Here is a 12,230-nt window from a genome sequence, read left to right on the forward strand (position 1 = left end):
CCCTAGATTGTCTTTAATCCTGCATTTAAGAGTTGTGAAGATGGTGGTATTGCCTTCTTATTTTACTTCTTACCTAACTGTGAAACAGACTTGCACAAAAAACACGTCTCAGCTGTTTGCTATACACCTCTTATGTATGGAGAACGTCATGTTAACAATGTCATCCCTCCAGGTTATTGTCACCTCTTAAATTGTCCAAGGCTAGTGTGACTTCTCTCTCCTGTTCTTGGCTGTAATGCTCAGAGGTGTCTGTCCTCTTCCTCTGAAGGGAGAATTTCTTGCCTGCCTGCTATATACTGATATTCAATATGGTTATCACTCTAATCCAAAGTATGTAGTGCTTAACTCTTCCTTGAAATACGTTTTTATCTAACACGAGGGCTTCCCTACAGTTCTTCGACTGAGGGCCGACGGTAATCTTACAATGTATATAAAAATCTTACAGTGTATATTGAAACTGAAAGCAGACAAGCTCATTCAAGGTGGTTTAATGCTGCCTCCGTGGCAACAAATTATTTTTGAGGAATTCAGTGTTTCTTATGAAGAAGGCTGTGCCATCGTCAAATTGTTTATATGCTAAAGATGTGGCTGGAGCTGTTTTGTTTCTTGCTGTTCCCAGTGCTTGTTCAGATCTCACTCAGGCTTTGATGTCATGAGAAAAAGTAACTAGTATGTGATACGTGTTTGATATACTAGGTGAAATAAAACCCCTAGGGCCAGCCCATCTCCTGCTGGGCATCAGTTGATGCAGTAACAAGGGGTGAAACTGTCCATGAGGAAAATACCTGTGCTATTCTTTCTGGAAGTAGAAATTTGTAATCCCGGACTTTCAATTTACCCTCTACTCACTGTAAATTCACACTGAAAGTGTTACAGCCTGGAAGAAGAGAGCATTGTTTCCTTTTCCAGACTGGACAGAGGTAATTTTCTTAAGAAACAGTGATAACCTTGAGAGGAGTGCATTTTATTTAGTGTAAGTGCAAGCTGTCTGTCTGATTCTACCCTAATGGTGTGTGGCAGAGCAAAGATGAAACAAGTTTTGAGCTCAGGTGTGGCTATTAGTCTATTGCACCTAGCTGGCTGTTCAAAAGTTGCAGAAATGAGTTTTTAACTAGTTCCATAAACTGTATTTCTCCATTTCTCCATTTCTGTCTGAATTTCCTCATTCACAGGAGAGAATCTGAATACATAATCCTTTAAAATCCTGGAAGCTGTAGGTGGCACGAGGCTGGATGTTTGTGTTCAGTGAATCTGAACGAAGCAAGCTCATTTTACATCAGGGAAAGGATGGGAACCAAAGCGTTGAACTTATCTTTGGACTTCGTTTACCCCATGCTTGGGTTATGAGGAATTTAATGTACTCTCTGGGGCTAACACAGTATTCCTCTTAATTTGTAGTTTCCTTTTAGTTTATAAATCTAATTTTCATCCACATGTGCTAAAGTACATACAAAGGGAAGTGCTTTAGCATTTCTTAATGGATGCCTTATGCGTGAGTGTTAATGTGCATACACTGTGACCTGCGTGTAAACACATGAGCTTGCCTTTTGAGTTTGTCAGTTCAACTGAACGTCCTGGCCTCCCAAACTCTTTCGGCAGCAAGCGTATTATTTGCAACCGTGCGAAGAGACGGGCTTTGCTTCCGCTAAAATACGCTGCTACAAGCATCCAGACTTGGAGGGAGAAGATATCACTTCAGACTAACCTAGTGCGTAACTAAAAAATAATGAACGTTACGGTTTATAAACAGCACCGAGACCCTCATGGGAAGCACCCGAGCCGCCGACCTCGGCGCCGGGCGGTGAGGGGAGCGAGTGACGCGGGGCGGGGACCGCCGCCGCCGGCCCCGCCGCGCGGCCACTAGGTGGCGCTGTGGGAGCGCGGGAACCGCGCGCTCGGGGCTCCCGTGCCCTGTGCCCGGCCCCGCGGCGGCGGGAAGGCCGCTCTGTGGAGCCCGGCCCGGGCCCTGCCGCCGGCGCGGCCGTGGTCGCGGCGTGGCTGAGCGCTCACCAGCTCCGTGCCTGTCGGTGCCGGGGTGTTCTTTCTGTCTCCGTGCGTGTGGATTTGCGCACGCCGCGTTGCTTGCAACAAGAATCGCGTGTAGAAGTTACTTAACGGGGCACACTGAAAATGTCTCGATTTTGTCACAAACAGTATGTAGAAAGTAGTGTTTTGGTGCATGTTTACATGCACACATGCTCTTTCATGGTGAAGATTGCTTTGAAAACTTGTAAACGCTCTTTCTTTTGCATATGGCTTGGCCTTTGTACTGCCGAGTCACAGAAAGGCCACGTGTAGTTCTTACGGAGAAAAATGTTGGCGTGGTTTTGCAAAACCCCTTTGTGACTGATTGGGGTGAAGGTATTAGCTTTTTGAGTCAGACCATATTCTTCGGAGAGGTAAAGGCCAAAGGAGATCCCATTGTGTTTTCAGGTTAAAGAAAAACTCTGACATCTGAATGCCTTCTATATTTTTCAATTTAATGCTGCTGTTAAGCAAGTTAGATTTTAAGAGAGTATGCTGCTTTGATCTTCTGATATAGCCACGTTTAAAACATTTTAATCACAAAGCAATTCAGAAAATGTTCCAAGTGACTGCAGTTTTGTCATTCTCCTCTCTTTGCACTGAAACCCATGCTACAAATAGGTTATTCATTTCTCTTCAGTTCTGGGTAGAAAAGTGAAGTTTTAAAGAAAAAAAACCTTTATTTCATGGGATCCACTTTTATACACTGGCCACTTACATCACTCTTTGCCCCCTGGGCTGCCGTTTGTGATCTGTCGTCTTCCAGTTTGCCTCATGGGTTTGTCTTTCACTTCCTAGCCCAGCCAGCTCTGCCTTCTTCAGGGCAGCATCTCCAGCCCACCCAGGCTGTGGAGGTGATGCCATTCCACGCAGGCTGGTCTTGGTGTGGGAAGGGCTCTGCAGGTTGTGGGGTCAGCAAGCTGGGCTTAGGGCCACAGCAAAGGGGGCCAGCTGCAGCCTGGGCTACCCGAAAATCGAGGAAAGTGATTATCCCCCTCTGCTCTGCGCTCTTTAGACCTCATCAAGGTACTGTGTCCCCTTTTGGGTCTGCCAGGACAGGAAAGACATGGACCAGCCAGGGCAAGTTCAGGGGAGGCCCCAGGACGGTCAGGGCTGAGGAACACCTGGGGGAGCAGGGCTTGCTCAGCCTGGGAAGGGCCCTGAGCCGCTGCCTGCACCCACCCTTGGGGAGGTTGCTGAGACCAGGCAGCCTGGCTCTTCACAGGGTTACACAGCGGGAGGGTGTGAGACAACATACATAAGTGGAAACAAGAGGCTTAGAGTGGGGTATCAGGAAACACTTTCCTCCCTGGGGCAGGCTGCCAGAGCAGGCTGTGCAGGCTCTGTCCTGGGAGGTTTCAAGCCCCAACTGGACACAGCCCTGAGCAGCCTGGTCTGGCCTGGGGCTGACCCTGTCCTGAGCAGGAGACCATGCTAGAGACCTCCCGAGGTCCTGTCCAGCCTGAATTATCCTGTGTTCCTATGATTTATGTCTTCATTTGTCTCATGTCTGCCCATTTACTTTCTCCCATATACAAGTTACTTTTTTCCTCTCACCTTTTCCATTTTCCATTAACCTTATTTAACCAGCAGACCGTATTACTGTGTTGAAGTTTTATGTGAACCCCACTGGCAGCTGGAAGCTGTGTTGCAGCGAAAGAGCAGTGCAGGGAAGCAACAAGGGGCCAAATGGTACAGGCAAGATTTTCACCAAGACAGGAGTATGGAGGAACCATGGGGCAGCAGGGCTTTTGAAAGCAACCCCTATGGGAAGTGAGTGCAGGTCCCTGACCAGACATGTCTCTGCTGAGTCAACTCCTGCTTTGTATCTGGGATAGTCAGGACCATTGATCACTGCGAGGAAAGACTTGAGACTGGGGAAAATTGAAGAGAAACAAAGCTTCCGAAACTGGATAAAGTGAGATGTGGACTGAAGCTATTAGCTTCAATTCTTCTCATATATGTATGATTTAAGTAATGAATAAAATTTTATTTATTTATGTATTTATTTTCCTCTGGCAAAAAGCAGAGGGTAGGAAACTCGTAAGCCAAGTACTTACTTAATCATGTTGTCTCAAAGGATAAAACTGAAAAATTAATTTAGACTTACTAATTTATTATTTTATCCCATTTTGAAACTATATTTGTCTTTCCTTTTGCCTGTGTATCTTAATGATATTTGTCAAACATTTTAAGATTATAGATGAAATCCTGAAACCCTTGAAGAAACAATGATTTTGCTGTTGGCTTCTATGGAGTCTTGTTCTACCCTGTAACAGTAGGAGGGATCCTGGTTTGACTTTGATCAGTGCTCTGTTACAGAAATAGGCTAATAAGTATTTATTTTGGATGTTTAAATTCTTAGTAGAATGGCTTCATCAGAACAGTAATAAATAAGTCTTGCTGTCTTTGTTGTAGAGGATTTCACCCCAGTTCGATATAAGGCTCCACCGCCTCCAAAACCAGAAAAAAAGTTTCCTCCTTATACTGGATTTGGTTCCGAAGAGGATTCTCTATGTTCCTGTATGGGTCTGCTTCCCAAGCCTCCCCGAAAAGATTTCAAGAAGTTCATGGAGAAAGACAGGTATTTCAGTGAAAAATAATTCCAACTTTTTAAATTATGTCTTTTTGTGAAGGAGATAAATGTTAAACAGGGATGTCATTTTTTCAGCAAAATATGCAGCTCATCAGACTTTTAGAGCACTGGTTTAGTGACATGGTGCTCCAATTTTCTCCAAACTCAGCAAAATTTCTCTTTTGAGAAGGCAAATATTCTGACCCTGCCATCCCCCACCTCCTTCCCTTCTGCTGTCTGCAGTGGGAATTTGATGGAAGTCTTAGTCCAGGAATTAGGAATTTTGTATGCTTCAGCAGTCCAACACTGATTTGTTTTTCTGTTTGACTTTCTGGCATTTACTTTTTTGTCTGATGAATTTCATGCAATTTATTGTAGCAATATTAAACCATTAACCCTTTACTTTCCATTATTAAATGGTTTGTCAGACAGTGGTTGTTGAAGCCTAAGCAGAAAGCAAAGTCACATGCTAGAGGTTCACCTGTAAAACCTCTGTAAAAGAAGAAAGCCATTAGAAAAAGGCTTGGGAATGTATTGATAGTGCATGTAGCAGTACTGTAAATTATTTAAAACACAATCACTTAACAAACCTCCAACTAGTAAGATCATCTGGTGGGCCTGATTTTGTGGAGAAAATCCTAGTAGGTATTGCTATTCAGAATTTGATTTGAAAATATACATGCCTAAATGTGTTCTTCCTTTATACATTTTCTGGAAAGAAAGTCGGAGCTTGATTTGCAACTGAATTTGAATACAAATTCATTCCAGACCTGTGGCAGAGAAGTAATTTGCCCCTGAAAATGATTCCTTTCTATGAGGCTGACTTGAGCTGGTTCTGTTAATTTAAGCTGAAAATTGTTTTTGACAAAGTAGGGAATCTTACGCCATTTTCCTTCTTGGTCCAGGAATAACACAATTAACGTATGTTACAAAACTCAGGAGAATGCATCTCTTAGTGATTAAAACTTTTCTCATACTCTGTTTTTGATTTCTTACCTCTTCTCTTGCTTTTTAGAAGTGGCATGGAAAGTAACATACTGCGCTTTCTTGCAAAACTCATCACAGATAGTCCTATTGACAAGGATCGGAAATTCATTATTTCCTACTTCCTGAGTGATGACACCATTTCAGTTTTTGAACATATACAGCGAAACACAGGTAAGGTGTAGTAATGTCTTGCAATCCGTCCCAGTTGCCCTGCTCATTTGGTTAGAGTTTACAGTAAACATTGTGGCCAGACTCAGCACTAGCAGAAGCAGGGATGTGGATTTTTAAATGCAATGGGAATTACATCAGCAGGTCTACTGCATTATCGTGCATAGCTGTATGTCATAGTAATTTATAATCTTCATCGCTCAGAATAACACTGTTCATTGTATGACAGTACTTCACAATATCCTTTGGGAACTGGAATTTTAATGCATTAGAACGTTTATTACATTTTAATTTGCAAATTTGGCCTTTAAACATTTGCTTTTGTTGTGAATAACATACAGGAATTGTATTGTAACTGATGATAAATAGGGACAGGAAATGTAAGACATCAAGAATGGAAGAGTAAATCCTTTGTTTTGCAAGGTTGTGTTATGGTGTTATGAAACCTATATACCATCCATTGTATACAAGCAGCTCATGAAAGCAAAACAGTTGTGATATTTTTTAACGTACTTTATCATTAATCATGTAGTGTTGAGCATATAAAGAGTGAAGATTGCCCTGTGCTAGTGTCTGTATGTGTGCGTGTGTATATAATACTGAACTGAATTTCAAGAGCCAGACTACCAGTGTTTAAGTGACAAATGCTTTGTTACTTCTCAGTTGCTTGATCACATTCATCCTATTGCTGGATCATGGTGACCCAATGTTGTCATGGTTAAATTCTTTTGACCACTGCTGTCTGTTGTAGGCTGCCTCCAACTGAAGATATGAAAGGTTTTGTGATTTTCAAGCATCTTTTTATTTCCTTGGAGTGTCTTGCGCACGGATGGAAGGACACAAGACTGGGAAGGATGTCAGGAAGTCATTCTGTAACTCAGAGAGATAGGGAAACCTTGGCTAAGCATGACCATGTTGGAGAGATTAGTGTATTTCTGTGAAGCCCACAAAACATCTGCAGCAACAGTTTCGGAGCAGTTAACATCCAGAAGTGCTCTGGCACCTCTCAACTTGTGCAGTTGAAGGACTGACTCTTAAAAGCTGCTGTCAGCCTCTGATAAGACCATACAGAGAAAAAAATCAGGAAATCACATTCTCTGAAAGACAAGGGAAAAAGAGTAATAGGTTTCCTTAGTTACCATGATAGGCTCTTGTGGAACCTCGTCACTAGCTCTTTTGATACTGCTTGAATTGTCCTGTATCAGCTTCTTGGCACAGAGCACCTTAGTGTGGTATTTCAGGTACACCCTGCAATGGTGACCCACTCACTGTGCTCAGTACTGACCTATTTGGTACTCCCAGCTCACTGTTTAGAGCAAAGACTGTCCTAGGGAGGACTGTTTACTCCCCTTTGCTTCACGCTTTGGGGCCAGCAGCTGACTTTCTGAGGTCCAGTTATTCAGCTTACAGTTAAGGACTAAGTATTCTTGCAACCCTACGCTGAAGCCTTTACTGAAAATGATTTCTGATATTAATCCTTTTCAGACCTATGATGAGCATCACATCCATAAAAAATGAAAGTGTGGTGAATATCTACACCCTCTATGTTCCTAGAGAGCTCTTTCTGTACCAGTGGTGCTACTAAGTCATTCTGAGTGCATGAGCCTTTTCAATGCAAAGAACTTCTAATGGCACCTCTGCTTGTATCCAACTATATTATGAATGCATAAATAGGGACCTCACCCCCAACTAAAATACAAGCAATTCTCTGAGAAATGTTTTGAAAATGTGTAGAGTACCTGCCTAGGCTTCAGTGAGCATTCCCAGTTAGCCCTGCTCCACTGCAGCATCAAGATTTAGCACTGCTGATGGCAGCCGTGTCCTGTCATCATCATTTTACTAGTTTCCTGCCATCCAGTGGCCTGCAATTTATGCAACTTCTTTTATTACAGCTAAAGACACATACACTTATGTATATATTTATTATGTAATGCTGCTCTGAGGCTCAAGAGCAGCTCAGTTCTCCACTAGTGACTGACATGTTTGATTGGCATTCTTTATACTCGGAGACATAAAGGATGCTAAGGGTACAGCTGCACTGTTAAATTAAAGAAGTCCAGGGAACAGTTTGAATCTTGGACCCCAATCATATGTATTGCCTGTTTGGTCACTCCTGGTTCTCCTCTGCACCATTCCAACTAGACAAGTCTCCAGAGAGCCTGGGGCCCCTCCTGGAGGATGCTTAACTCCAGAAAACTCTCCTGGAAGGCAGTAAGGACAAGGCTGCATCAGGTTTGGCTTGCTCCACCCTTATCAGTCATCTAACACTAGCCCAGGAGGTTTTCCACACTCAAAAATTTAGGTCCTTCTGCCACACCCGGGGGCTGCAATACATACCCTCAGTTTTATGCTGTAAAACACCACTCTGTTGGACTGCAGCACAGCCCTCACATACCTTCAGTTTGGACACACAAAAATAATAGCTGTGTCTTAAGACCTCAGATTTATCATATAGCACCCAGAGCAGAGCCAGAGCCACACACTGTGCAGTGCAGATGTGGTCAGTTGGTCAGGCTCTCAACAGCATGTGTGCCAGGCCAGAGATTGCTTCCTGGCTTCCTTTTATTTTGGAATGAGAATATATGCTGGGATTGCAGCTGGGAGCCCATTGAACATCGCTGGTCAAACAAAATGTGAAACAATAAATGGGCAAATTTGCATACCAACAATAACAAATGCTTTAAGACGTGCATGAAAGGCAAGTATCTGTAAATGGGTTTTTAACTTCCCTGGCATGTTAAAGTGGATGGATTAGCTGACTTTCAGAGGTGGTAGAAAGGTGAAGTGGAAGGATGTGGTTAAGAACTGGCCATTAGAGAGTTTAGTGAGAACAGCCTTGAAGAGGCAGGATAAGAAGTAGGGATGGGGGTGAGGTAGAGCAGCAGTTGGAAAGAGGTCTGGGACTGCAGTAATTTATTTGTTCCCACCTTTGTTCTTTTCTTTCTTCTCCCTTTCTCTTCTCTTCTCTCTCTATCCCTCCCTCATTTTAGTCATGTCTGAAGGAAAAGTGAACAGGTTTCTTCGAGGTTAAGAATGACAAGGCTTTGCAGAGGTCAGATAAGAGCAGCTAGGAAAAAGGAGTAAGGCATGCAAAATGGGAGTGAGAAGAACATTCATGTGTGAGAAGAAAAGGTGTTGAAGTGGATGGGGTGGGAGAAGAGTAAGTTTGAGCACATCTTAGAGAGGGGATGAGTTAAAACAGTAAATGACTCCCAAAATAACAACTTGACCATCCCTTTTGTGCACAGGTTCAAAGGGCTATTTTTGCCTTTTTATTTGCATGAATTGATACAAATTTGCAAGTAAAAATGTTTCAAATCTCAGTCCTAAAATGGAATTAATAAGTTGCTCTTACTTTTCTCAGTCCAGCAACCTGAAGGCTGCAGGGAAGTACTTCACATTATTAGTAACACTGAAACGGTATTTGAAATGCACAAGGCTGGACATCTTGAAGCATTTGTTGAGATGGGGGGTCAAAGCATGAGAACTTTGGCTCCCCATGCAGAAGATCACAACCCCTTTTTTACTCAGTGTAAGACCAAGCCAACAGCTGTACAAACACCTGCAAAGTCTGATCTGATCTTAATGGGAGAGGGTCTTTGGTTGTGGTGTTTATTTTGTGCTTTGAGCCTGGCTCTTGTAGATTTCCATCAAAATTTCTCATCAGGTTTCAGTGTAAAATCTCTAACCTAATGAGATATTTTCGGCTGTTTTCCTTTATACCTCTTGAAATGTACTAACCCGTAATGTTTAAAAAACAATTATGGGACAGAGGTATTAAGGTAAGTTTCCAATCTAAGCACACAATTGCAGGGAAATAGAGAGACAAGAGTGAAGTTCCAATCTTACAGAGACCAGTTCTGTTTAAATATTACAAACAGTTGCCAGGATTATATAGCCTAAAATTTCATATTTGTTTTAATAGCTAGGTGAAAAGGAATGTGTTAAAATTAGTTACATTAGTGATTTGAATTGTTTTTTGATTCAAGCTAGATCTGACCATTACTGTAGTGTATTTTTTGTCTTTTGCTTTTATGGTGCTAGTAAAGCAATTAAGACAGACATCTGATCCAAACTCTGGTTTAGTAAGTAGTTGGGGTTTCACATTCATTTATAATTTTGAGTATAAAAGGCATTTTATTACACTGTTCATCAGCCCTTTATTGGACTTGCATCACTACCTCATATGTAAGACATCATTAAATGTTACTAAAGTATGCTTTTTGGCTTTTGGCTTGGAAGCTCAAATATAAACAGGAAACGAACCTCAGGCACTCCAGAGTTGTAGGGCACATATCCTGATGAAACTAAACATGTGACAGAATGTTTTCTAGAAAGCTTGGTACATGCAGTGCAATCTTGTGGTGCACCAGAAGATATTACTGGAAAGCAAAACGTTCATTTTAGTATCTTACATACTCTTGAGCACCATGTGCAGTTTCCAGTGGCACAAATAAAATCATTATAATGTGAAAAGAAATAATGTGACATACCCAGCTCACAAAGGAAATAACAGATTGCAATTAAATTGCATTGGCAGAACAGTATGTGGAAGATAGTGTCATGTCACTCCTACTTTTTTTTTTACATTCAAAAGCCCTTAAAAACAAGTTAGAATTACAGTGCACCAGAATTCATGATTTTCATAGGACTGTGCTATCCTAAGTTGTGAATATTTTTTTTCTTTTTTGCTTTAACAGTTCAAGGATAATTGCCTGCCTCTTACATCTTGCATCTTACATTTCTCAAGGGTCAGTCCCAAGGCTAGTGACAGGGTTATGGGAACGATTTGAAGAGGCACATTTCTGTCCCATTTTAAAGAAAAGAAAAAAAGGGAAGGTGTTTGGCAGGAATTCAAATGAGACATGTCACAGAATATGCACAATGTGACTGTTGCTGTGGACACTGGCAGAGACAGTTCTTTTAGCAATGAGAGGGAGCGGGAGAGTATATTATGAGACAAGAAACTCAGGAATGAAAACTAATATTTAAATACAAACCAGCTGGTTTGGGGTGTCTTTTGGGTTTTCTTTTGTGTTTTTATTTTTTTCCAAGTAAAGCCACAATTAATTATTTACAATTCTATTCCTATAGGGATACTTGGTGGGAAGTTCTTGGAAAGAGGTCGCATTAAGAAGCCTGGGCAGGAGCTCTTTAAGAGTGAGCCATCTGAATACTTCAAAGCTCAGAATCTGTTTGTTGGAGCCAGAGTTTGTTTCCATGGTCACAACTTTCTTTTGGTGGATGCTGATGAGTACACGTTCAACTACATGGAGAAGCATGCAAATGAGGTGAAGCAGGCTCTTGCAATTTTCTGTTATCTTTAAGGACTGTACCTTTTTAATATATTTTTCAGAATTATTTATACCTAGTTTTTTCACCCAAAGTTCACAGCCCAGTGCTCTCTGTCTAGCAATGGATTTAGGAGATGTTAGCTAGGGAGTGCATGCAAGCCTGGCCACTCTTCACCGTCCATTCCCCTTCTCCTTTCTCAGCATCCACTCTTATTGTATTAGGAGTTGTTAGAAGGTATATCTCTGTCTATTCCTTCTTGAGACTGTTTATGGACCTCTTGTCCCTGAATTGATCTAACCCTTGTTGAAGCTACAGATACTGTCTGCTTCCACAGCTTTCTGTGGCAAGTTGAAAAGTTCCCTGCCTACTATGTAAAAAAATATATATGATAAAAGAAGTAAGTATCTTTTATCTGTTTTAAACCAACCTCCCACTAGTTTCAATGCCAGTTCTAGTGTTCTGGGGTTTGGTGAAGATCCCCTTCACCTTATGCACCACCTTGCTAATTTTGTAAATCTCAGACATTCTTCCCCCTCAGTCTAATCCTATCCAGTTAAGAGTCTCACCCTTTTTAGTCTGTCCTTACAAGGCAACTGTGAGATGTGGAGACCGGAACAGTGCACAGTACTCAAGATGTGGGCACATCCAATTTAGAGTCTTACCGATGAGGCTGTTTTATTCCCTGGTTTGATTTTTTGGGTTCATACCTATTTATCTGCCAAAACATTTCTCTTGTAATATTAGAAATTCATATCACAGTCAGGAATTCAGGCTTACAGTTTGTACTGAGTTTCGCTATCTTTTGGTGTTGCCTTCAGAGGGGAGAGCAACAATAAATAGAGAGCTGGGGTGCCTCTACTGATGTGTACTGTATGCTACCAGTTATTACACAAATGGCTGGTAAAGAAGCCCTCATTCACCAAAGCCAGAAGTGTGTCCAACAGGAGGAAATTGATTGTCCTATAGCAATTGTCACAGAGGTCAAAAAGAATGGATACAGGGATGGAGAACCAAAGAAGAATCACAGAGCGTTTTGTGGGATTTTGTGTTGGTTTGGTAAGAAATGTAGATTACTATTTTTTTAATGATGATGTTTGTGCTGCAATATTTGAATAAAGGTACTCTGGTATACTTGGAAATTCCTGTTGTGTGCAGCTCTGACCCAGTCACTCTGAGACGC

At 41.8% G+C, this 12,230-nt stretch overlaps 1 protein-coding gene across 3 annotated transcripts in view; it reads left to right on the plus strand.

Moving 5' to 3' along the window:
* EFHC2 (EF-hand domain containing 2) overlaps positions 1 to 12,230 on the plus strand; it is a 62,555-nt gene that overhangs the window by 31,002 nt on the left and 19,323 nt on the right. For all 3 annotated transcript variants that reach the window (XM_072852337.1, XM_072852355.1, XM_072852347.1), the window contains exons 8-10: positions 4,444 to 4,609; positions 5,616 to 5,758; positions 10,850 to 11,046. In XM_072852337.1, the coding sequence (XP_072708438.1) occupies positions 4,444 to 4,609; positions 5,616 to 5,758; positions 10,850 to 11,046 (506 nt within the window). The remainder of the gene's footprint in view (positions 1 to 4,443; positions 4,610 to 5,615; positions 5,759 to 10,849; positions 11,047 to 12,230) is intronic.

This window comes from Ciconia boyciana, chromosome 1 (genome assembly GCF_034638445.1).
Source record: "Ciconia boyciana chromosome 1, ASM3463844v1, whole genome shotgun sequence".
Lineage (NCBI taxonomy): Eukaryota > Metazoa > Chordata > Aves > Ciconiiformes > Ciconiidae > Ciconia > Ciconia boyciana.